The sequence below is a fragment of the Pseudoliparis swirei genome, chromosome 1 (assembly GCF_029220125.1).
Source record: "Pseudoliparis swirei isolate HS2019 ecotype Mariana Trench chromosome 1, NWPU_hadal_v1, whole genome shotgun sequence".
Taxonomy (NCBI): Eukaryota; Metazoa; Chordata; class Actinopteri; order Perciformes; family Liparidae; genus Pseudoliparis; species Pseudoliparis swirei.
Genome location: NC_079388.1, coordinates 22,456,756 through 22,483,560, shown reverse-complemented (window position 1 = coordinate 22,483,560; position 26,805 = coordinate 22,456,756). Strand labels below are relative to the sequence as shown.

Sequence of the window (26,805 nt, the reverse complement as noted above, 5' to 3'; positions counted from 1 at the left end):
GGCGGACCTCAACATGAAGATGATGGTCTTGAGGTCACGTGGCGGCTTCATGGCGGACCTCAACATGAAGATGATGGTCCTGAGGTCACGTGGCCCGGCTTCATGGCGGACCTCAACATGAAGATGATGGTCCTGAGGTCACGTGGCCCGGCTTCATGGCGGACCTCAACATGAAGATGATGGTCCTGAGGTCACGTGGCCCGGCTTCATGGTGGACCTCAACATGAAGATGATGGTCTTGAGGTCACGTGGCCCGGCTTCATGGCGGACCTCAACATGAAGATGATGGTCCTGAGGTCACGTGGCCCGGCTTCATGGCGGACCTCAACATGAAGATGATGGTCCTGAGGTCACGTGGCCCGGCTTCATGGCGGACCTCAACATGAAGATGATGGTCCTGAGGTCACGTGGCCCGGCTTCATGGCGGACCTCAACATGAAGATGATGGTCCTGAGGTCACGTGGCCCGGCTTCAATGAGGACCTCAACATGAAGATGATGGTCCTGAGGTCCGTGGGCCGGCTTCATGCGGACCTCAACATGAGATGATGGTCCTGGTCACGTGGCCCGGCTTCATGGCGGACCTCAACATGAAGATGATGGTCCTGAGGTCACGTGGCCCGGCTTCATGGCGGACCTCAACATGAAGATGATGGTCCTGAGGTCACGTGGCCCGGCTTCATGGCGGACCTCAACATGAAGATGATGGTCCTGAGGTCACGTGGCCCGGCTTCATGACGGACCTCAACATGAAGATGATGGTCCTGAGGTCACGTGGCCCGGCTTCATGGCGGACCTCAACATGAAGATGATGGTCCTGAGGTCACGTGGCCCGGCTTCATGGCGGACCTCAACATGAAGATGATGGTCCTGAGGTCACGTGGCGGCTTCATGGCGGACCTCAACATGAAGATGATGGTCCTGAGGTCACGTGGCCCGGCTTCATGGCGGACCTCAACATGAAGATGATGGTCCTGAGGTCACGTGGCCCGGCTTCATGGCGGACCTCAACATGAAGATGATGGTCCTGAGGTCACGTGGCCCGGCTTCATGGCGGACCTCAACATGAAGATGATGGTCCTGAGGTCACGTGGCCCGGCTTCATGGCGGACCTCAACATGAAGATGATGGTCCTGAGGTCACGTGGCCCGGCTTCATGGCGGACCTCAACATGGAGATGATGGTCCTGGTCACGTGGCCCGGCTTCATGTGGACCTCAACATGAAGATGATGGTCCTGAGGTCACGTGGCCCGGCTTCATGGCGGACCTCAACATGAAGATGATGGTCCTGAGGTCACGTGGCCCGGCTTCATGGCGGACCTCAACATGAAGATGATGGTCCTGAGGTCACGTGGCCCGGCTTCATGGCGGACCTCAACATGAAGATGATGGTCCTGAGGTCACGTGGCCCGGCTTCATGGCAGACCTCAACATGAAGATGATGGTCCTGAGGTCACGTGGCCCGGCTTCATGGCGGACCTCAACATGAAGATGATGGTCCTGAGGTCACGTGGCCCGGCTTCATGACGGACCTCAACATGAAGATGATGGTCCTGAGGTCACGTGGCCCGGCTTCATGGCGGACCTCAACATGAAGATGATGGTCCTGAGGTCACGTGGCCCGGCTTCATGGCGGACCTCAACATGAAGATGATGGTCCTGAGGTCACGTGGCCCGGCTTCATGGCGGACCTCAACATGAAGATGATGGTCCTGAGGTCACGTGGCCCGGCTTCATGGGACCTCAACATGAAGATGATGGTCCTGAGGTCCGTGGCCCGGCTTCATGGGACCTCAACATGAAGATGATGGTCCTGAGGTCACGTGGCCCGGCTTCATGACGGACCTCAACATGAAGATGATGGTCCTGAGGTCACGTGGCCCGGCTTCATGACGGACCTCAACATGAAGATGATGGTCCTGAGGTCACGTGGCCCGGCTTCATGATGGACCTCAACATGAAGATGATGGTCCTGAGGTCACGTGGCCCGGCTTCATGGCGGACCTCAACATGAAGATGATGGTCCTGAGGTCACGTGGCCCGGCTTCATGGCGGACCTCAACATGAAGATGATGGTCCTGAGGTCACGTGGCCCGGCTTCATGGCGGACCTCAACATGAAGATGATGGTCCTGAGGTCACGTGGCCCGGCTTCATGGCGGACCTCAACATGAAGATGATGGTCCTGGTCCGTGGCCCGGCTTCATGGCGGACCTCAACATGAAGATGATGGTCCTGAGGTCACGTGGCCCGGCTTCATGGCGGACCTCAACATGAAGATGATGGTCCTGAGGTCACGTGGCCTTCATGACGGACCTCAACATGAAGATGATGGTCCTGAGGTCACGTGGCCCGGCTTCATGACGGACCTCAACATGAAGATGATGGTCCTGAGGTCACGTGGGCCGGCTTCGGACCTCAACATGAAGATGATGGTCCTGAGGTCACGTGGCCCGGCTTCATGGCGGACCTCAACATGAAGATGATGGTCCTGAGGTCACGTGGCCCGGCTTCATGGCGGACCTCAACATGAAGATGATGGTCCTGAGGTCACGTGGCCCGGCTTCATGGCGGACCTCAACATGAAGATGATGGTCCTGAGGTCACGTGGCCTGGCTTCATGACGGCTTTTGAACAGACACTAAATCCTTGCTGTATCTGTTGGAGCCGGCCCAGAGGGAACCAGTACTTGAAGTCCTGTGTTCTGGTCGGCGTGAGGATCATCGATGGGGTCCCTTGTCGTGGAGCTGTTTTCTGACCTGCATGATTCAAGCTGTTTGGTGGTCGTTTTTATTTGTGTCTGTAAACTGTTTAACTGCACTAAATATTAAAGGTTCACATTTCATCGGTGCTTTATTTTAACTCCGAAGCCATTTAAACTGTATGTATGATCCCTGGAACCGTTTCTATTGTACTCAGATCCCAGCTGACCGTGTGTATATTTATTATGATTATTGATATGATGATGGTTATCCTTGTTGTCGTGTTGAAGGAATACTAAAGGTTCCTCTGGATCAGGGCTCCAACACCTCGACGTGAGGAAGGCCCTCGCTCTGGGCCCAGCTCCGTGTCGGGTTCTGAAGGGAACCGGAAGTAGACTGGTACCTACTAAAGCGGTGAGTTTCTGCTGTTAGCGAACTAGCTAATGTGACAGACACATCTGTTGACTTTAGTGGCGACGTGTGTGGTTGTTGAAGTGTGTTAGTGTTGCTAGGAGACGGCTAACTTCGTGCCGTTGCTAGGAGACGGCTAACTTGCGAGGAAGCGGCGAACTGCGCGACCAGAGAACCGTGAGTTTAAAGTTAAAACATGTAATCTGGTATTACTCTTTCAGTCTGTAAGTGTGTTTTAAGTAATAACACAAGTAATACCATAAGTGAGGAGCTTGTTCCTCCACTGAGGAGCCAGGACAGAAAACAGACCAGGTCCTGGGTCTGATGTTAGTCCAGGTCCTGGGTCTGAGGTTGAACCAGGTCCTGGGTCTGAGGTTGGACCAGGTCCTGGGTGTGAGGTTGGACCAGGTCCTGGGTGTGAGGTTAGACCAGGTCCTGGATGAGAGGTTAGACCAGGTCCTGGGTCTGAGGTTAGACCAGGTCCTGGGTGTGAGGTTAGACCAGGTCCTGGGTCTGAGGTTGGACCAGGTCCTGGGTGTGAGACCAGGTCCTGGTGTGAGGTTAGACCAGGTCCTGGGTCTGAGGTTAGACCAGGTCCTGGGTCTGAGGTTAGACCAGGTCCTGGTGTGAGGTTAGACCAGGTCCTGGGTCTGAGGTTAGACCAGGTCCTGGGTCTGAGGTTAGACCAGGTCCTGGATGAGAGGTTAGACCAGGTCCTGGGTGTGAGGTTAGACCAGGTCCTGGGTGTGAGGTTAGACCAGGTCCTGGGTCTGAGGAATGGAAAAGCCTGGGTGTGACTGGAACCAGGTCCTGGGTCACGCAAGACCAGGTCGGGCGAGGTGGGACCAGGTCCTGAGTGAGGATGGAGCGGAGACCAGTCCTGGAAGGTGGGACCCGGGGCCGGGCCTTGAGCCATGAGGAAAGGAGGGGACCCAGGACGGAGCTGAGGGACCCCAGAGGGAGAGGAACAGTGAGAGGAAGAGGAGGGACCACGGAGCCTTGAGGGACCCCATAGTGAGAGGAAGAGGAGGGACCCAGGAGAGCCTTGAGGACCCCACAGTGAGAGGAAGAGGAGGACCCAGGACAGCGGGCCTTGAGGACCCCACAGTGAGAGGAAGAGGAGGGACCCAGGACGGAGCCTTGAGGACCCCACAGTGAGAGGAAGAGGAGGGACAGGACGGAGCCTTGAGGGACCCCACAGTGAGAGGAAGAGGAGGGACCCAGGACGGAGCCTTGAGGACCCCATAGTGAGAGGAAGAGGAGGGACCCAGGACGGAGCCTTGAGGGACCCCACAGTGAGAGGAGAGGAGGGACCCAGGAGGCCTTGAGGGACCCCACAGTGAGAGGAAGAGGATGGGACCCAGGACGGAGCCTTGAGGGACCCCACAGTGAGAGGAAGAGGAGGGGACCCAGGACGGAGCCTTGAGGACCCCATAGTGAGAGGAAGAGGAGGGGACCCAGGACGGAGCCTTGAGGGACCCCATAGTGAGAGGAAGAGGAGGGACCCAGGACGGAGCCTTGAGGGACCCCACAGTGAGAGGAAGAGGATGGGACCCAGGACGGAGCCTTGAGGGACCCCACAGTGAGAGGAAGAGGAGGGGACCCAGGACGGAGCCTTGAGGGACCCCACAGTGAGAGGAAGAGGAGGGGACCCAGGACGGAGCCTTGAGGACCCCATAGTGAGAGGAAGAGGAGGGGACCCAGGACGGAGCCTTGAGGACCCCATAGTGAGAGGAAGAGGAGGGGACCCAGGACGGAGCCTTGAGGGACCCCATAGTGAGAGGAAGAGGAGGGGACCCAGGACGGAGCCTTGAGGGACCCCATAGTGAGAGGAAGAGGAGGGGACCCAGGACAGAGCCTTGAGGGACCCCATAGTGAGAGGAAGAGGAGGGGACCCAGGACGGAGCCTTGAGGGACCCCACAGTGAGAGAGGAAGAGGAGGGACCCAGGACGGAGCCTGAGGACCCCAGTGAGAGGAAGAGGAGGGGACCCAGGACGGAGCCTTGTGAGGGACCCCATAGTGAGAGGGAAGAGGAGGGACCCAGGACGGAGCCTTGAGGACCCCATAGTGAGAGGGAAGAGGAGGGACCCAGGACGGAGCCTTGAGGGACCCCACAGTGAGAGGAAGAGGAGGGGACCCAGGACGGAGCCTTGAGGGACCCCATAGTGAGAGGAAGAGGAGGGGACCCAGGACGGAGCCTTGAGGACCCCACAGTGAGAGGAAGAGGAGGGGACCCAGGACGGAGCCTTGAGGGACCCCATAGTGAGAGGAAGAGGAGGGGACCCAGGACGGAGCCTTGAGGGACCCCACAGTGAGAGGAAGAGGAGGGGACCCAGGACAGAGCCTTGAGGGACCCCATAGTGAGAGGAAGAGGAGGGGACCCAGGACAGAGCCTTGAGGGACCCCATAGTGAGAGGAAGAGGAGGGGACCCAGGACAGAGCCTTGAGGGACCCCATAGTGAGAGGAAGAGGAGGGGACCCAGGACAGAGCCTTGAGGGACCCCCTCTTCAAGCGTAGTCCATCTTTATGGATCCGTGTGTTTCATTCTGTTCTCCGGTCGTTCCAAGCGGACCCTGGCATGGAGATCGTCCATGTCTACACGAAGCTCCGCCTCCAGTTTGGCCGTCAGTGTCTCTTCTCCGACCGCCCTGCAGAGCTGCTGGTTGACGTTCCTACAGACCAGAATCTGGCTCCACAGTTTATCCAGAAAACCCACCGAGACCAGGGCCTGCAGGCCTGCCGGGACATGTCGGAGCACCAGGTGAGTAACACATCAACTAGACGGGGTTCTGACCCGGTTCTGACGAAGAGCCCCCCATTCATAACAATCTAATAAGTAGATGTAGAGTCAATAGCAGAGGAACTTCACAAGTTCTTCTTTAGTCCCCAAAGAGCCCAGGTCTTCTTTAGTCCCCAAAGAGCCCAGGTCTTCTTTGGTCCCCAAAGAGCCCAGGTCTTCTTTAGTCCCCAAAGAGCCCAGGTCTTCTTTAGTCCCCAAAGAGCCCAGGTCTTCTTTGGTCCCCAAAGAGCCCAGGTCTTCTTTGGTCCCCAAAGAGCCCATGTGGGATGGACACTAGAGACATGTGGGACGGACACTAGAGACATGTGGGACGGACACTAGAGACACGTGGGACGGACACTAGAGACACGTGGGACGGACACACTAGAGCCACGTGGGGCGGACACTAGGGACATGTGGGGCGGACACTAGAGACATGTGGGGCGGACACTGGGGCAAGTAGGGGATGGACACTAGAACCGTGGATGGTACCTAGAGACACGTGGGGCCGATGGACACTAGGAGACACGTGACCTGACACCGAGATATGTGGGATTTGACACCAGAGACACGGACTGGACACCAGAGACACGTGACCTGACACCAGAGACAACGGGACCTGGACACCAGGGGCCGTGGGATGGACACACTAGAGACACGTCGGGGCCGGACACTAGAGACATGTGGGAGGACACTAGGAGACCGTGGGTGGACACTGGGGAGACCCACTGGGGCGGACACTAGAGACGCGTGGGGCGGACACTAGAGACATAGGACGGACACTGGGGACATGGGGCGGACACTAGGGGCATGGGGACAGACACTGAGACACGTGGGATGGACACTGAGACACGTGGGACGGACACACTAGAGACCGTGGGCCCCTTCACTAGAGACACGTGGGGCCCGGACACCTTTACTCAACAGCATCCTCCAGCTGGGCAACGTAAGATCATGATCGCCATTGCTTCACCTTTACCGGTCCACGCCGACCCCTTCACCGCTGCAATTCGGTGCCCCTTCACCTTTACCCGTCCACATCGACCCCTTCACCTTTACGGTCCACGACCCCGCCACGCCTTTACCCGGTCCACGTCGGCCCCCTTCACCTTTACCGGTCCACCGGACCCCTTCACCTTTACCGGTCCACGTGACCCCTTCACCTTTACCCGGTCCACGTCGGTCCCCTTCACCTTTACGGTCCGTGACCCCTTCACCTTTACCCGGTCCACGTCGACCCCCTTCACCTTTACCCGGTCCACGTCGACCCCCTTCACCTTTACCCGGTCCACGTCGACCCCCTTCACCTTTACCCGGTCCACGTCGACCCCCTTCACCTTTACCCGGTCACGTCGACCCCCTTCACCTTTACCGGTCCACGTCGGCCCCTTCACCTTTACCCGGTCCACATCGACCCCCTTCACCTTTACCCGGTCCACATCGACCCCCTTCACCTTTACCCGGTCCACATCGACCCCCTTCACCTACCAGCAGAACTTGGCGGGCGTTTAGCTGACGTTGATTCTGGATGCGTCTGGCGTCCCCGGGTCCAGCCAGCGGTTGCATGTCTTAGGGCGCTGTGTGATGTCATCATGTGTGATGTCATCATGTGTGGTCCAGGTCATGGAGAGTTGCATCAGACAGAACAATGCCGTGGACATCTACCAGGACTACTTGAAGGGAGCCGCCGTCTGCCAAGACTATCAACTTTCAGGTAAGACAACTGGTCTCAGTAATTGAAGGCTACTGGTCTCTATGACATTTTTTATTATTGAATAGATTATCTTCCATATTTATAAACCTGACCGTCGGACTAGGCTGACTCGAGGTGCCGGACGTTGCCATGGTGATCAATGTCCAGATCAGCACTCAACTGCAGCTCTTGTTTATACATGCTTGACCCCAACAATCCCAATAATATGACAGTGTCCACTGATGTGAAGTCCGCTGAATCCAGAGAGTCTCTGTCCGCAAGGGCCTTCTGTCCGAGTCATCACATTTAAAATCCACAATGTGCTTGAGAGAAAGCGGCTCTGGACTGCAGTGATTTAGAAAGGTTGAACAGATGTGTTAAAGGATCACAGAGACCGACCGACGAGACCGGAACACCAGCAACGTTTAGAATATATTCAAGGACACTTTAAACTATTCAGTTCAGGAGGACTGAAAAGCCAGAGTTTACCCTGAAGCTGCCTCGCTCACCCAAATCCTGCTTCCTGGTTCAGGACCTGGTCCACACAACAGATTCAGGAATCGGCGCACACTTGGAATCCTTATCTATAACGGTAGATTCTACATCCATTCGAGCGATCACCCACAGCTTCTTTGTGTTCATACTTTTACTTGTCAATGAAATAAAAAACACAGAGCTCTCATCGAGTTCTGTTTACAACGTGGCGTTCTGAGGGATCCGATCTCCCAGTCCAGATCTACATTTCCATGTTACTGGCCGCGGGAGCAATGACGTGAGTGTTCCTCTGGCTGCAGAGACCCGAACCAGGTGAAGCGGACCGTCACCGGTCTGTCGTGGCATCCTGACGGCGGCAGGAAGCTGGCGGCCGCCTACTCTTGCCTCGAGTTCCAGAAAGCCTCCAAAGACATGAACCTGGACTCCTACGTCTGGGACGTCGGTGGGTTTGACGGATGCCTGGACAGCAGCTGGATTCAGAGTCCAGATGTAACAGAAGGATTTGTGTTTCAGAGAACCCGAACAGACCGGAGATGACTCTGAAGCCGGCGTCTCCGCTCGTCTGTCTGGAATACAACCCCAAAGACTGCCACACGCTGGTGGGAGGCAGCTACAACGGACAGATTGGTGGGTTCAGCACTGACGGACGGCCTCTCAGTGAACAGGTTCACAACCCGCGGGTGTGTTTGTTCTAGCGTACTGGGACACTCGGAAAGGCAGCCAGCCGGTGGAGACGTCCTCTGTGGAGCACAGTCACAGAGACCCGGTCTACAAGATCATCTGGCTGCAGTCCAAGACTGGGACAGACATCTTCTCTGCATCTACTGATGGACAGGTAGACTGCCGGGTGGACCTCCAGGACTGTGATGACCACAGACGGGTAAAAGTCTCTCTTCTTTCCATCAGGTTCTGTGGTGGGACGTCCGCAAGTTGACCGAGCCCACGTGTCTCTAGTGTCAAGTCCCGTGTCTCTAGTGTCCATCCCACGGATTTTGGAGTGTCCGTCCCACATGTCTCTAGTGTCCGTCCCACATGTCTCTAGTGTCCGTCCCACATGTCTCTAGTGTCCGTCCCACGTGTCTCTAGTGTCCGTCCCACGTGTCTCTAGTGTCCGTCCCACATGTCTCTAGTGTCCATCCCACGTGTCTCTAGTGTCCGTCCCACGTGTCTCTAGTGTCCATCCCACATGTCTCTAGTGTCCATCCCACATGTCTCTAGTGTCCATCCCACATGTCTCTAGTGTCCGTCCCACATGTCTCTAGTGTCCATCCCACATGTCTCTAGTGTCCGTCCCACGTGTCTCTAGTGTCCATCCCACGTGTCTCTAGTGTCCGTCCCACGTGTCTCTAGTGTCCATCCCACGTCTCTAGTGTCCATCCCACATGTCTCTAGTGTCCATCCCACGTGTCTCTAGTGTCCATCCCACGTGTCTCTAGTGTCCATCCCACGTGTCTCTAGTGTCCGTCCCACATGTCTCTAGTGTCCATCACATATGATGTCATCCCACATGTCTCTAGTGTCCATCCCACATTATCTCTAGTGTCCATCCCACATGTCTCTAGTGTCCATCCCACGTGTCTCTAGTGTCCGTCCCACGTGTCTCTAGTGTCCATCCCACATGTCTCTAGTGTCCATCCCACGTGTCTCTAAGCGTGTCCACATGTCTCTAGTGTCCGTCCCACATGTCTAGTGTCCATCCATCCCACGTCACATGTCTCTAGTGTCCATCCCACATGTCTCTAGTGTCCATCCCACATGTCTCTAGTGTCCATCCCAAGTGTCTCTAGTGTCCGTCCCACGTGTCTCTAGTGTCCATCCCAGTCGTCCGTCCACGTGTCTCTGGTGTCAGGTCCACATGTCTCTAGTGTCCGTCCCGGCTGTCTCTTGTCGTCCCACATGTCTCTAGTGTCCATCCAGGTCTAGTGTCCATCCCACGGGTGGTCCATCCCAGTGCTCTAGTGTCCATCCCATGTCTCTAGTGTCGTCCCACATGTCTCTAGTGTCCGTCACGTGTCTCTAGTGTCCGGCCCCACGTGTCTCTAGTGTCCATCCCACATGTCTAGTCCGTCCCCCATGTCTCGTAGCAGTGTCCGTTCCACGGTCTCAGTGTCCGCCCCACGGTCTCTAGTGTCCATCCCACATGTCTCTAGTGTCTGTCCCACATGTCTCTAGTGTCCGTCCCACGTGTCTCTAGTGTCCATCCCACGTGTCTCTAGTGTCCGTCCCACGTGTCTCTAGTGTCCATCCCACGTGTCTCTAGTGTCCACATGTCTCTAGTGTCCGTCCCACATGTCTCTAGTGTCCATGTCTCTAGTGTCCATCCCACATGTCTCTAGTGTCCGTCCCACATGTCTCTAGTGTCCATCCCACATGTCTCTAGTGTCCGTCCCACATGTCTCTAGTGTCCATCCCACATGTCTCTAGTGACCGGCCCCGCATGTGTCTCTCTAGTGTCCATCCCACGTGTCTCTAGTGTCCATCCCACATGTCTCTAGTGTCCATCCCACGTGTCTCTAGTGTCCATCCCACGTGTCTCTAGTGTCCGTCCCACGTGTCTCTAGTGTCCATCCCACGTGTCTCTAGTGTCCATCCCACATGTCTCTAGTGTCCGTCCCACGTGTCTCTAGTGTCCGGTCACATGTCTCTAGTGTCCATTCCACATGTCTCTAGTGTCCGTCCCCCCACATGTCTCTAGGTGTCCGTCCCACATGTCTCTAGTGTCCATCCCACATGTCTCTAGTGTCCGTCCCACATGTCTCCTAGCCCTTGTCTCTAGTGTCCGTCCCACGTGTCTCTAGTGTCCGTCCCACATGTCTCTAGTGTCCGTCCCACGTGTCTCTAGTGTCCGTCCCACATGTCTCTAGTGTCCATCCCACATGTCTCTAGTGTCCATCCCACATGTCTCTAGTGTCCGTCCCACATGTCTCTAGTGTCCGTCCCATGTCTCCAGTGTCCGCCCCACATGTCTCTAGTGTCTGTCCCACATGTCTCTAGTGTCCGCCCACATGTCTCTAGTGTCCGTCCCATGTCTAGTGTCCGCCCCAGGTCCCACTAGTCTCTGGCAGTCCAATCCACATGTCTCTAGTGTCCCCATGTCTCTAGTGTCCGTCCCATGTGTCTCTAGTGTCCATCCCACATGTCTCTAGTGTCGGTCCCACATGTCTCTATTGTCCGTCCCACGTGTCTCTAGTGTCCGTCCCACATGTCTCTAGTGTCCATGTCTCTAGTGTCCGTCACGTGTCTGAAGTGTCTGTCCCACATGTCTCTAGTGTCCTGTCCACGTGTCTCTAGTGTCCATCCCACATGTCTCTGGTGTCCTTGCCCCATCAGGTCACGTGTCTCCTAGTGTCCGTCACGTGTCTCTAGTCTCTGTCCCCTCTCTAGTGTCGTCCCGTGTCTCTAGTGTCCGTCCCATTAATATAAAAGTCCCACATGTCTCTAGTGTCCGTCCCACATGTCTCTAGTGTCCGTCCCACGTGTCTCTAGTGTCCGTCCCACATGTCTCTAGTGTCTGTCCCACATGTCTCTAGTGTCCGTCCCACGTGTCTCTAGTGTCCATCCCACATGTCTCTAGTGTCTGTCTCACGTGTCGCTAGTGTCATCCCTCTAGTGTCTGTCCCACATGTCTCTTGTGTGTCCCATGTCTCTAGTGTCCGGCCCCACTCTCAGTCCACATGTCTCTAGTGTCCGTCCCACATGTCTCTAGTGTCCGTCCCACGTGTCTCTAGTGTCCGTCCCACATGTCTCTAGTGTCCGTCCCACGTGTCTCTAGTGTCCATCCCACGTGTCTCTAGTGTCTGTCCCACGTGTCTCTAGTGTCCGTCCCACATGTCTCTAGTGTCCGTCCCACATGTCTCTAGTGTCCATCCCACGTGTCTCTAGTGTCCGTCCCACATGTCTCTAGTGTCCGTCCCACGTGTCTCTAGTGTCCGGTCGTGTCACGTCCACATGTCTCAGTGTCTGTCCCACGTGTCTCTAGTGTCCGTCCCACGTGTCTCTAGTGTCCGTCCCACGTGTCTCTAGTGTCCGTCCCACGTGTCTCTAGTGTCCGTCCCACGTGTCTCTAGTGTCCGTCCCACATGTCTCTAGTGTCCGTCCCACATGTCTCTAGTGTCCGTCCCACATGTCTCTAGTGTCCCACGTGTCTAGTGTCCATCCCACATGTCTCTAGTGTCCGTCCCACATGTCTCTAGTGTCCGTCCCACGTGTCTCTAGTGTCCATCCCACGTGTCTCTAGTGTCCGTCCCACGTGTCTCTAGTGTCCGTCCCACATGTCTCTAGTGTCCGTCCCACGTGTCTCTAGTGTCCGTCCCACATGTCTCTAGTGTCCGTCCCACATGTCTCTAGTGTCCGTCCCACGTGTCTCTAGTGTCTGTCCCACATGTCTCTAGTGTCCGTCCCACATGTCTCTAGTGTCCGTCCCACGTGTCTCTAGTGTCCGTCCCACGTGTCTCTAGTGTCCGTCCCACGTGTCTCTAGTGTCTGTCCCACATGTCTCTAGTGTCCATCACATTACGTCTCTAGTGTCTAGTGTCCATCGTGTCTCAGGTCTCTGTCCACATGTCTCAGTCCCACATGTCTCTAGTGTCCGCGTCCCACGTGTCTCTAGTGTCCCACATGTCTCTAGTGTGTCCACGTCTGTGTCCATCCCACATGTCTCTAGTGTCCACATGTCCTCAGCCGTCACATGTCTCTAGCGTGTCCATGTCCGCTCCACAATCTCTAGTGTCCCCACGTGTCTCTAGTGTCCCCCCCCATTGTCCTAGTGTCCCCCACGTGTCTCTAGTGTCCATCCCACGTGTCTCTGGTGTCCATCACGTCTCTCACCGTCCACATGTCTCCCATCACATGTCTCTAGTGTGTCCACATGTCTCTCAGTGTCACGTCCACATGTCTCTAGCACATGTCTGTCCATCCCACATGTCTCTGTGTCCACATGTCTCTGGTGTCCCCACATGTCTCTATTGTCCACATGTCTCTAGTGTCCGTCCACATGTCTCTAGTGTCCGTCCCACGTGTCTCTCAGTGTGTCCACATGTCTCTAAGCCGTGTGTCCACATGTCTCCACGTGTCTAGTGTCCACATGTCTCTAAGCGTGTCCACATGTCTCTGTGTGTCCACGTGTCTCTAAGCGTGTCCCATGTCCAGCGTGTCCACATGTCTCTGGGTCCACATGTCTCTCAGCACATGTCTCTCAGCGTGTCCACATGTCTCTCAGCGTGTCCACATGTCTCTCAGCGTGTCCACATGTCTCTAAGCGTGTCCACATGTCTCTCAGCACATGTCTCTAAGCGTGTCCACATGTCTCTCAGCGTGTCCACATGTCTCTAAGCGTGTCCACATGTCTCAGCGTGTCCACATGTCTCTAAGCGTGTCCACATGTCTCTCAGCACATGTCTCTAAGCGTGTCCACATGTCTCTCAGTGTGTCCACATGTCTCTAAGCGTGTCCACGTGTCTCTCAGCGTGTCCACATGTCTCTAAGCGTGTCCACATGTCTCTCAGCACATGTCTCCTCGCGTCTCACATGTCTCTCATGTCTAAGCGTGTCCACATGTCTCTCAAGCACATGTCTCTCCACATGTCTCCTAAAGCGTGTCCACATGTCTCTGATATCCCACATGTCTCCACATGTCTCTCAGCACATGTCTCTAAGCGTGTCCACATGTCTCTCAGCACGTGTCCACATGTATCTAGCGTCTCCATGTCTCTCAGCACATGTCTCTAAGCGTGTCCACGTGTCTCTCAGCGTGTCCACATGTCTCTAAGCGTGTCCACATGTCTCTCAGCACATGTCTCTCAGCGTGTCCACATGTCTCTAAGCGTGTCCACATGTCTCTCAGCGTGTCCACATGTCTCTAAGCGTGTCCACATGTCTCAGCGTGTCCACATGTCTCTAAGCGTGTCCACATGTCTCTCAGCACATGTCTCTAAGCGTGTCCACGTGTCTCTCAGCGTGTCCACATGTCTCTAAGCGTGTCCACATGTCTCTCAGCGTGTCCACATGTCTCTAAGCGTGTCCACATGTCTCTAAGCGTGTCCACATGTCTCTCAGCGTGTCCACATGTCTCTGGGTCCACATGTCTCTCAGCACATGTCTCTAAGCGTGTCCACATGTCTCTCAGCACATGTCTCTAAGCGTGTCCACATGTCTCTAAGCGTGTCCACATGTCTCTCAGCACATGTCTCTAAGCGTGTCCACGTGTCTCTCAGCGTGTCCACATGTCTCTAAGTGGGTCCACATGTCTCAGCGTGTCCACATGTCTCTAAGTGGGTCCACATGTCTCTCAGCACATGTCTCTCAGCGTGTCCACATGTCTCTAAGTGGGTCCACATGTCTCTCCACGTGTCCACTGTCCATGTCTCAAGCGTGTCACATGTCTCAGCACATGTCCTCAGCGTGTGTCCACATGTCTCTCAAGCGTGTCCACATGTCTCTCAGCACATCTCTCAAGCGTGTCCACGTGTCTCTCAGCGTGTCCACGTGTCTCTAAGTGGGTCCACATGTCTCAGCACATGTCTCTCAGCGTGTCCACATGTCTCTAAGTGGGTCCACATGTCTCTCAGCACATGTCTCTAAGCGTGTCCACATGTCTCTCAGCGTGTCCACATGTCTCTAAGCGTGTCCACATGTCTCTCAGCGTGTCCACATGTCTCTAAGCGTGTCCACATGTCTCTCAGCGTCCATGTCTCTCCGTGTCCACATGTCTCTCAGCGTGTCCACATGTCTCTAAGCGTGTCCACATGTCTCTCAGCGTGTCCACATGTCTCTAAGCGTGTCCACATGTCTCTCAGCACATGTCTCTCAGCGTGTCCACATGTCTCTAAGCGTGTCCACATGTCTCTCAGCACATGTCTCTCAGCGTGTCCACATGTCTCTCAGCGTGTCCACATGTCTCTCAGCGTGTCCACATGTCTCTGCACACATGTCTCTGCGTGTCCACATGTCTCTGCGTGTCCACATGTCTCTCAGCGCGTCCACATGTCCTAGCGTGTCCACATGTCTCTCAGCACATGTCTCTCAGTGTGTCCACATGTCTCTCAGCGTGTCCACATGTCTCTAAGCGTGTCCACATGTCTCTCAGCACATGTCTCTCAGCGTGTCCACATGTCTCTCAGCGTGTCCACATGTCTCTAAGCGTGTCCACATGTCTCTCAGCACATGTCTCTCAGCGTGTCCACATGTCTCTCAGCACATGTCTCTCTCAGCGTGTCCACATGTCTCTAAGCGTGTCCACGTGTCTCTCAGCCCACTAAGTTCCTGGTGGGAACGGAACAGGGCGTGGTGGTGTCCTGCAACAGGAAGGCAAAGACTCCGGCAGAGAAGATTGTCTGTACGTACGATGGCCACCAGGGACCCGTCTACGCTCTGCAGAGGAACCCCTTCTTCCCCAAGAACTTCCTCACCGTGGGGGACTGGACCGCCCGCATCTGGTCTGAGGACATCAAGGACTCCCATGTGTCTGTAGGACACATTTAAAGATCAAGATGTGTCTGTGTGTCCCGTCTGTCTGTCTGTCTGTGTGTCCCGTGTGTCTGTCTGTCCCGTCTGTCTGTCTGTGTGTCCCGTGTGTCCTGTCTGTCCCGTGTGTCTGTCTGTGTGTCCTGTCTGTCTGTCCCGTGTGTCCTGTCTGTCTGTCCCGTGTGTCTGTCTGTGTGTCCTGTCTGTCTGTCCCGTGTGTCCTGTCTGTCTGTCTCGTGTGTCTGTCTGTCTGTCTGTCCCGTGTGTCTGTCTGTGTGTCCTGTCTGTCCCGTGTGTCTGTCTGTGTGTCCTGTCTGTGTGTCCCGTGTGTCTGTCTGTCTGTCCCGTGTGTCTGTCTGTCTGTCTGTGTGTCCTGTCTGTCTGTCCCGTGTGTCTGTCTGTCTGTCCCGTGTGTCTGTCTGTGTCCTGTCTGTCTGTCCTGTCTGTCCCGTGTGTCTGTCTGTGTGTCCTGTCTGTCCCGTGTGTCCTGTCTGTCTGTCCCGTGTGTCTGTCTGTGTGTCCTGTCTGTCTGTCCCGTGTGTCCTGTCTGTCTGTCCCGTGTGTCTGTCTGTCTGTCCCGTCTGTCTGTGTGTCCTGTCTGTCTGTCCCGTGTGTCTGTCTGTCTGTCCCGTGTGTCTGTCTGTGTGTCCTGTCTGTCTGTCCCGTGTGTCTGTCTGTCTGTCCCGTGTGTCTGTCTGTCTGTCCCGTGTGTCTGTCTGTCTGTCCCGTGTGTCCCGTGTGTCTGTCCCGTGTGTCTGTCTGTCTGTCCCGTGTGTCTGTCTGTCTGTCCCGTGTGTCTGTCTGTCTGTCCCGTGTGTCTGTCTGTGTCCCGTGTGTCTGTCCCGTGTGTCTGTCTGTCTGTCTGTCCTGTGGACATCCTGCTCAGTGACTCAAACCAGACGTTACCTCCTGTCAGATATCAGACGTCCTATCTGATGGACGCCTGCTGGAGTCCTGTCCGTCCCTCTGTCTTCTTCACTGTGAAGATGGACGGCATGTTGGACGTCTGGGACATCTTGTTCAAGCAGAACGACCCCACGCTGAGTCTCAAGGTGCGTCTAATCCTCTACGTCCTCCTGGTCTTCTGGTTCCACTAACCCTCAGAACCAGACCCTCTACGTCCTCCTGGTCTTCTGGTTCCACTAACCCTCAGAACCAGACCCTCTACGTCCTCCTGGTCTTCTGGTTCCACTAACCCTCAGAACCAGACCCTCTACGGTCCTACTGGTCTTCTGGTTCCACTAACCCTCAGAACCAGACCCTCTACGTCCTCCTGGTCTTCTGGTTCCACTAACCCTCAGAACCAGACCCTCTACGTCCTCCTGGTCTTCTGGTTCCACTAACCCTCAGAACCAGACCCTCTACGTCCTACTGGTCTTCTGGTTCCAATGGCGATATGGCGCCGTACGTGATGGCTGCTGTGTTGCGAGCTCCCGGATTTTGTAGTAGTTTTTTGTTATTTATTCTTCTTATTGCGACTATTTTTGCACAAAACGTTAGCAGCCAGTTAACGTACGACAGATGCACACTTCTGGAGATTGGATCGGCAGTTGCTCGCCGCCTACCAGAGTTTTTCAACTCTTACTCGGACGTCCCGCCAGGAACAGTAGCGGAACTATCTCCGTCCATTTTAGGCGCGATCTCACGCAAAGGAGGCGACGGAGGGGGAAGCGAGCTGGCGTGCTGGTTAGGCTGAGACGTCGAGCCAATCGACCCCCACTACCCACCATTTTACTGGCAAATGTACAGTCTTTGGACAATAAGCTATACGAGCTACAGGCTCGTATTCAATTCCACCGAAACTAAGGACAACTGCATCATCTGCCTTACGGAGACATGGATGTCGGAGGAGGTTACCGACTCAGCCATCGAGTCGGCAGGATTTTCCGTCCACCGCGGACAGAACAAAGACTCTCTCTGGTAAAGATCGTGGAGGGGGTATGTCTCATGATAAACAGATCTTGGTGCAACCAAAGTCATGTACATACTCTCAAGTCGTTCTGTTCCCCGGACCTGGAGTACCTAATGCTCATGTGTCGACCATTCTGGCTACGCGGAGTTTACAGCAGTCACCGTAACTGCTGTGTACATTCCGCCTCAAGCTAACACGGACATAGCGCTGAAGGAACTCACGGGCGATCAGCGAGCAGGAGTCGGCACCCGAGGCTGCTTTCATTGTGGCGGGACTTCAACAGCGAACCTGAAGAAAGTTCTCCCAAGTTCTACCAACACATAACAAGCAACACGGGGAGCGGATTCTCGACCACTGCTACACTCCCTTCCGGGATGGATACAAAGCCCTCCTCCGCCCACCGCTCGGCAAATCGGACCACCACTCCATCCAACTACTCCCGCCACAGGCAGAGGCTAAGGCAGCATCCAATCGCTGTGAAGGAAGTGCAACGCTGGTCGGACCAATCGAAGTCTATGCTACAGGACTGTTTTGAACGTGCTGACTGGGATGTGTTCAGGGTCGCGTCGGACAACAACGTCAGTGAGTACGCGTCCTCAGTCACCGGGTTCATCAAGAAATGCATAGATGACGTTGTTCCTACCAAGTCGGTTCGGATTTATCCCAACCAGAAACCGTGGATAAATGGCGATGTTCGCTGCACTCCAGACGCGTAACACCGCCTTTGACCCGGAATATGACGGAATACAAAGTAGCCCGCTACGACCACCGTAAGACCATCGGCTCTGCCAAGCGGGAGTTCAGGAACAAGGTGGAGGAAAAGCTCAAGAGCCATGACGTGCGAGGTGTGTGGAAGGGGCTACAGACAATCACGGACTTCAGAGGAAACCAGCGGTGAAGAGAACTCCTCTACCTCCCTCCCAGGCGAGCTAAATACATTCTTTGCTCGGTTCGGCGTGACGGCAGCCCGCCAAGGCAGCGCGCTCGAGGAGACCAGCCTGCTGATCATCTGAGAGGCTGATGTGCGCAGAGCCTTCAAGCGGTGGACATCCGGAAGGCGGCAGGTCCGACCACATCCCGGGCGCGCCTCAGAGCATGTGCAGACCAGTTGGCAGGAGTCTTCGCAGACATCTTCAACCTCTCCCTGTCCCAGGCTGTTGTTCCTGAGAGCTTCAAGATGTCCACCATTGTGCCTGTCCCCAAACACCCCAAGGTAACCTGCCTGAATGACTGGAGACCCGTAGCCCTCACCTCGATTGTCAGTAAATGCTTGAGAGGTTGGTCAAGGACTTCATTTGTTCCATGTTGCCTGCCACGCTGGACCCATGGCAATTTGCATATCGTCAAAACAGATCCACCGACGACGTAATTGCCATGGCACTTCACCGCCCTTTCCCACCTGGAGGAGGAACTGTTGTGCGAATGCTGGTTGTGGACTACAGCTCAGCGTCAACACTATTGTTCCCGCCAAGCTCGACACCAAGCTCAGAGGTTCAGGCCTGCACTCTACCATGTGCAGCTGGATACTGGACTTCCTGTCGGGCCGCCAGGTGGTGAGGATGGGCAGTACCACCTCAGAGCCGCTGACCCTCAACACGGGAGCCCCTCAGGGATGCGTGTTGAGCCTTCTCCTCTACTCCTGTACACCCACGACTGCACGGCCATGCACAGCTCCAACGTCATCATCAAGTTTGCTGACGACACAACAGTGTTGGGGCTGATCACCGGCGACGACGAGACAGCCTACAGGAGGAGGTTGGATCACTGGTACAGTGGTGCCAGGAGAACAGCCTCGTCCTCAACGTCAAGAAGACCAAGGAGCTGATCGTGGACTACAGGAGGCGCAGAGGAGAGCACACCCCATCTCCATAGACGGAGTTGCAGTAGAGGGTCAGCAGCTTCAAGTTCCTCGTGCACATCTCCGAGGACCTCACATGGACCACACACCACTCACGTGGTGAAAAGGGCCCAACAACGCCTGTATTTCCTTGGCGACTGAGGAAATTCAACATGGCCCCCGCATCCTCAGATCATTCTACACCAGTACCATCGAGAGTGTTCTGACAGGTTGCATCACCGTCTGGTACGGGAACTGCACCGCCCTGGAGCGTAGGGCACTACAGAGGGTGGTGCGGTCGGCACAGTACATCGTTGGAGGTGAGCTTCCTCCATCCTGGACATATACACCAGGCGGCGTGGCCAGGGCCAAACGGATGATGAAAGACAATAACCACCCCGCCACAAACTGTTCACCTTCTACCGTCAGGCAGGCGATACCGCGGTATCAAGTGCCGACAAACAGACTGAGGACAGCTTCTTCAGTCAGGCCATCAGGCTGCTGAACAAGGACTGAGACCCTCATTAACACTACACACAGAACATATTCTGTGAATATCTGTAATATGGTGTATATTTTATTACATTCTTTTATATATATATATATTATATATATATTGTATGTATATATATATATATATTGTCTCAAAAAGTGTATATTTTATTACATTGTTTTATATATATATATTGTCATGATGTATATTCTATTACATTGTTTTATATATATATTGTTAATACTTTCTTCTTTTTTTGTGTGGATATTGTATAGTTTATTCTCATTCTTATTCTTTTTTTAGTCTGCTACTGCTGTCGGGTGTTTTGCACATAAGAATTTCACAAACCGATTATACTTGTATAAAAGGGGATGTGACAATAAAAACTTGAAACTTGAAACTTGAAACTTGAAACTAACCCTCAGAACCAGACCCTCTACGGTCCTACTGGTCTTCTGGTTCCACTAACCCTAAGAAACAGACCCTCCTGGTCTTCTGGTTCAATCAACCTCAGAACCAGACCCTCTACGGTCCTTGGTCTGGTTCCACTAACCCTCAGAACCAGACCCTCTCGGTCCTCCTGGTCTTCTGGTTCCACTAACCTCAGAACCAGACCTCTACGGTCTCCTGGTCTTCTGGTTCCACTAACCCTCAGAACCAGACCCTCTACGGTCCTACTGGTCTTCTGGTTCCACTAACCCTCAGAACCAGACCCTCTACGGTCCTCCTGGTCTTCTGGTTCCACTAACCCTCAGAACCAGACCCTCTACGGTCCTCCTGGTCTTCTGGTTCCACTAACCCTCAGAACCAGACCCTCTACGGTCCTACTGGTCTTCTGGTTCCACTAACCCTCAGAACCAGACCCTCTACGTCCTCCTGGTCTTCTGGTTCCACTAACCCTCAGAACCAGACCCTCTACGTCCTACTGGTCTTCTGGTTCCACTAACCCTCAGAACCAGACCCTCTACGTCCTACTGGTCTTCTGGTTCCACTAACCCTCAGAACCAGACCCTCTACGGTCCTCCTGGTCTTCTGGTTCCACTAACCCTCAGAACCAGACCCTCTACGTCCTCCTGGTCTTCTGGTTCCACTAACGCTCAGAACCAGACCCTCACGGTCTACTGGTCTTCTGGTTCCACTAAACCCTCAGAACCAGACCCTCACGGTCCTCCTGGTCTTCTGGTTCCACTAACCCTCAGAACCAGACCCTCTACGGTCCTACTGGTCTTCTGGTTCCACTAACCCTCAGAACCAGACCCTCTACGTCCTACTGGTCTTCTGGTTCCACTAACCCTCAGAACCAGACCCTCTACGGTCCTACTGGTCTTCTGGTTCCACTAACCCTCAGAACCAGACCCTCTACGTCCTACTGGTCTTCTGGTTCCACTAACCCTCAGAACCAGACCCTCTACGGTCCTACTGGTCTTCTGGTTCCACTAACCTCAGAACCAGACCTCGGTCCTCCTGGTCTTCTGGTTCCACTAACCCTCAGAACCAGACCCTCACGGTCCTACTGGTCTTCTGGTTCCACTAACCTCAGAACCAGACCTCTACGGTCCTACTGGTCTTCTGGTTCCACTAACCTCAGAACCAGACCTCGTCCTCCTGGTCTTCTGGTTCCACTAACCCTCAGAACCAGACCCTCTACGTCCTCCTGGTCTTCTGGTTCCACTAACCCTCAGAACCAGACCCTCTACGTCCTACTGGTCTTCTGGTTCCACTAACCCTCAGAACCAGACCCTCTACGGTCGTCCTGGTCTACTGGTTGCACTAACCCTCAGAACCAGACCCTCTACGTCCTCCTGGTCTTCTGGTTCCACTAACCCTCAGAACCAGACCCTCTACGGTCCTACTGGTCTTCTGGTTCCACTAACCCTCAGAACCAGACCCTCTACGTCCTCCTGGTCTTCTGGTTCCACTAACCCTCAGAACCAGACCCGACTCATCCTCCTGGTCTTCTGGTTCCACTAACCCTCATAACCAGACCCTCACGTCCTCCTGGTCTTCTGGTTCCACTAACCCTCAGAACCAGACCCTCTCGTCCTCCTGGTCTTCTGGTTCCACTAACCCTCAGAACCAGACCTCACGTCCCTCCTGGTCTTCTGGTTCCACTAACCCTCAGAACCAGACCCTCTACGTCCTCCTGGTCTTCTGGTTCCACTAACCCTCAGAACCAGACCCTCTACGTCCTACTGGTCTTCTGGTTCCACTAACCCTCAGAACCAGACCCTCTACGTCCTACTGGTCTTCTGGTTCCACTAACCCTCAGAACCAGACCCTCTACGTCCCTGGTCTTCTGGTTCCACTAACCCTCAGAACCAGACCCTCTACGTCCTCCTGGTCTTCTGGTTCCACTAACCTCAGAACCAGACCTCTCACGGTCCTCCTGGTCTACTGGTTCCACTAGCACGCAGAACCAGACCCTCCACGTCCTACTGGTCTTCTGGTTCCACTAACCTCAGAACCAGACCCTCTCGTCCTACTGGTCTTCTGGTTCCACTAACCCTCAGAACCAGACCCTCTACATCCTCCTGGTCTTCTGGTTCCACTAACCCTCAGAACCAGACCCTCTATGGTCCTACTGGTCTTCTGGTTCCACTAACCGTCAGAACCAGACCCTCTACGCCTCCTGGTCTTCTGGTTCCACTAACCTCAGAACCAGACCCCTACAGTCCTCCTGGTCTTCTGGTTCCACTAACCCTCAGAACCAGACCCTCACGGTCCTACTGGTCTTCTGGTTCCACTAACCTCAGAACCAGACCCTCACGGTCCTACTGGTCTTCTGGTTCCACTAACCTCAGAACCAGACCCTACGTCCCTACTGGTCTTCTGGTTCCACTAACCCTCAGAACCAGACCTCTACGGTCCTACTGGTCTTCTGGTTCCACTAACCTCAGAACCAGACCATGGCCTCTCGTCACTGGTCTTCTGGTTCCACTAACCCTCAGAACCAGACCCCACGTCCTGGTCTTCTGGTTACACTAACCCTCAGAACCAGACCCTCTAGTCCTCCTGGTCTTCTGGTTCCACTAACCTCAGAACCAGACCCTCTACGTCCTCCTGGTCTTCTGGTTCCACTAACCCTCAGAACCAGACCCTCTACGGTCCTCCTGGTCTTCTGGTTCCACTAACCCTCAGAACCAGACCCTCTACGGTCCTCCTGGTCTTCTGGTTCCACTAACCTCAGAACCAGACCCCACGTCCTCCTGGTCTTCTGGTTCCACTAACCCTCATAACCAGACCCTCTACGTCCTCCCTGTCTTCTGGTTCCCTAACCCTCAGAACCCACATAGACCCCATCCTGGTCCCACTAACCCTCAGAACCAGACCCTCTACGGTCCTACTGGTCTTCTGGTTCCACTAACCCTCAGAACCAGACCCTCTACGTCCTACTGGTCTTCTGGTTCCACTAACCCTCAGAACCAGACCCTCTACGTCCTCCTGGTCTTCTGGTTCCACTAACCCTCAGAACCAGACCCTCTACGGTCCTCCTGGTCTTCTGGTTCCACTAACCCTCAGAACCAGACCCCACGTCCTACTGGTCTTCTGGTTCCACTAACCCTCAGAACCAGACCCTCACGGTCCTCCTGGTCTTCTGGTTCCACTAACCCTCAGAACCAGACCTCTACGTCCTACTGGTCTTCTGGTTCCACCACTAACCTCAGAACCAGACCCTCCGTCCTCCTGGTCTCTGGTTCCACTCAACCTCAGAACCAGACCTCTACGTCCTACTGGTCTTCTGGTCCCACTAACCCTCAGAACCAGACCCTCACTCTGTCCTCCTGGTCTTCTGGTTCCACTAACCTCAGAACCAGACCCTCTCACGGTCCCTCCTGGTCTTCTGGTTCCACTAACCCTCAGAACCAGACCTCTACGGTCCTACTGGTCTCTGGTTCCACTAACCCTCAGAACCAGACCCCACGGTCCTACTGGTCTTCTGGTTCCACTAACCCTCAGAACCAGACCCTCTACGTCCTCCTGGTCTTCTGGTTCCACTAACCCTCAGAACCAGACCCTCTACGGTCCTACTGGTCTTCTGGTTCCACTAACCCTCAGAACCAGACCCTCTACGGTCCTACTGGTCTTCTGGTTCCACTAACCCTCAGAACCAGACCCTCTACGTCCTCCTGGTCTTCTGGTTCCACTAACCCTCAGAACCAGACCCTCTACGTCCTACTGGTCTTCTGGTTCCACTAACCCTCAGAACCAGACCCTCTACGTCCTCCTGGTCTTCTGGTTCCACTAACCCTCAGAACCAGACCCTCTACGGTCCTCCTGGTCCCACTAACCCTCAGAACCAGACCCTCTACGGTCCTCCTGGTCTTCTGGTTCCACTAACCCTCAGAACCAGACCCTCTACATCCTACTGGTCTTCTGGTTCCACTAACCCTCAGAACCAGACCCTCTACGTCCTCCTGGTCTTCTGGTTCCACTAACCCTCAGAACCAGACCCTCTACGTCCTACTGGTCTTCTGGTTCCACTAACCCTCAGAACCAGACCCTCTACGTCCTACTGGTCTTCTGGTTCCACTAACCCTCAGAACCAGACCTCACGTCCTACTGGTCTTCTGGTTCCACTAACCCTCAGAACCAGACCCTCAATCCTACTGGTCTTCTGGTTCCACTAACCCTCAGAACCAGACCCTCTACGTCCTACTAGTCTTCTGGTTCCACTAACCCTCAGAACCAGACCCTCTACGTCCTCCTGGTCTTCTGGTTCCACTAACCCTCAGAACCAGACCCTCTACGGTCCTCCTGGTCTTCTGGTTCCACTAACCCTCAGAACCAGACCCCACGGTCCTACTGGTCTTCTGGTTCCACTAACCTCAGAACCAGACCTCACTCCTCCTGGTCTTCTGGTTCCACTAACCCTCAGAACCAGACCCTCTACGGTCCTACTGGTCTTCTGGTTCCACTAACCCTAAGAACCAGACCCTCGTCCTCCTGGTCTTCTGGTTCCACTAACCCTCAGAACCAGACCCTCTACGTCCTCCTGGTCTTCTGGTTCCACTAACCCTCAGAACCAGACCTCTACGCCCCACTGGTCTTCTGGTTCCACTAACCCTCAGAACCAGACCCTCACGGTCCTCCTGGTCCACTAACCTCAGAACCAGACCCCACGGTCCTACTGGTCTTCTGGTTCCACTAACCCTCAGAACCAGACCCTCTACGTCCTCCTGGTCTTCTGGTTCCACTAACCCTCAGAACCAGACCCTCTACGGTCCTACTGGTCTTCTGGTTCCACTAACCCTCAGAACCAGACCCTCTACGTCCTCCTGGTCTTCTGGTTCCACTAACCCTCAGAACCCTCTTCACTGGTCTCCAGTTCTTGGTGAGCTTCGTGTTGTTGCCCTGGCAGCATGTGGAGCTCCTCAAGGTTCTTCTGGTCTTCAGGTCTGTGACGAGGCCCTGTACAGCCTCCGGCTGCAGGACAACGGGCGGCTGCTGGCGTGCGGCTCTCAGCAGGGCGGAGTCTCGCTGCTGGAGGTCTGTCCCGGACTGTCCACCCTCCAGAAGAACGAGAAGAGCCTGCTGGCTGCGGTGAGACCTCCTGAACGGGATGAGGATCAGTGTCGGTCAACAAGTCCGCTGACCCTGATCCTGTTTCTATGAGACCAGATGTTTGAGCGAGAGACCAAGAGAGAAAAGATCCTGGAGGCCCGGCAGAGAGAGATCCGTCTCAAGGAGAGGAGCCGCTCCGAGCAAAGCCGGGACGAGGACGGGGGACGGGATGACGGAGACCAGAGTCCACACCAGCTGATAGCCAGAGCCGAGGACCACTTCTACGTCGTCACGGAGACGGAGATGAAGAGGAGGAGGGAGAAGGTGGACCAGACAGCCGAATCAGTGGGCCAGAGCCAGGGCCAAGGTCAAAGTCAGAGCCAGAGCCAGGGCCAAGGTCAGAGCCAGGGTCAGAGCCAGGACCAGGGCCAAGGTCAGAGCCAGGGTCAGAGCCAGGGTCAAAGTCAGAGCCAGGGTCAGAGCCAGGACCAGGGCCAAGGTCAAAGTCAGAGCCAGGGTCAGAGCCAGGACCAAGGTCAAAGTCAGAGCCAGAGCCAAGGTCAGGACCAGGGTCAGAGCCAGGGTCAGAGCCAGGACCATTCTTCTGAGTACTGATGGTCCCTGAAGGGTTTGTGTTCTGTTCTTTAATCAAAAGGTTTGAAGCAGAAAGTTTTCACATGTTTTAAAGTCTGAAACTATTTAAATAATTAATTTGAATGTTTTAATAAATGAGATGAAATGTTCTTTTGTTGAATATTGTTTAAAGTACCACAGAGCTCAGTCCACTAGAGACCACAGAGCTCAGTCCACTAGAGACCACAGAGCTCAGTCCACTAGAGACCAGAGAGCTCAGTCCACTAGAGACCAGAGCTCAGTCCACTAGAGACCAGAGAGCTCAGTCCACTAGAGACCACAGAGCTCAGTCCACTAGAGACCAGAGAGCTCAGTCCACTAGAGACCAGAGAGCTCAGTCCACTAGAGACCAGAGAGCTCAGTCCACTAGAGACCACAGAGCTCAGTCCACTAGAGACCACAGAGCTCAGTCCACTAGAGACCAGAGAGCTCAGTCCACTAGAGACCACAGAGCTCAGTCCACTAGAGACCAGAGCTCAGTCCACTAGAGACCACAGAGCTCAGTCCACTAGAGACCAGAGAGCTCAGTCCACTAGATACCAGAGAGCTCAGTCCACTAGAGACCAGAGAGCTCAGTCCACTAGAGACCAGAGAGCTCAGTCCACTAGAGACCACAGAGCTCAGTCCACTAGAGACCACAGAGCTCAGTCCACTAGAGACCAGAGCTCAGTCCACTAGAGACCAGAGCTCAGTCCACTAGAGACCACAGAGCTCAGTCCACTAGAGACCACAGAGCTCAGTCCACTAGAGACCACAGAGCTCAGTCCACTAGAGACCACAGAGCTCAGTCCACTAGAGACCACAGAGCTCAGTCCACTAGAGACCAGAGCTCAGTCCACTAGAGACCACAGAGCTCAGTCCACTAGAGACCACAGAGCTCAGTCCA

General features: G+C 54.8%; 1 protein-coding gene across 1 annotated transcript; it reads left to right on the top strand.

Moving 5' to 3' along the window:
- The first annotated feature begins 2,417 nt into the window (after positions 1 to 2,417).
- LOC130198623 (dynein intermediate chain 3, ciliary-like) lies at positions 2,418 to 26,029 on the top strand. Its single transcript, XM_056421854.1, has 11 exons — positions 2,418 to 3,115; positions 3,242 to 3,289; positions 5,682 to 5,875; positions 8,364 to 8,523; positions 8,595 to 8,708; positions 8,777 to 8,916; positions 8,988 to 9,027; positions 15,310 to 15,545; positions 16,442 to 16,594; positions 25,179 to 25,325; positions 25,404 to 26,029. Exons 3-11 carry the CDS (start codon positions 5,693 to 5,695, stop codon positions 25,899 to 25,901), a joined length of 1,671 nt encoding a protein of 556 aa, XP_056277829.1. The 5' UTR covers positions 2,418 to 3,115; positions 3,242 to 3,289; positions 5,682 to 5,692; the 3' UTR covers positions 25,902 to 26,029.
- Positions 26,030 to 26,805: the final 776 nt, after the last annotated feature.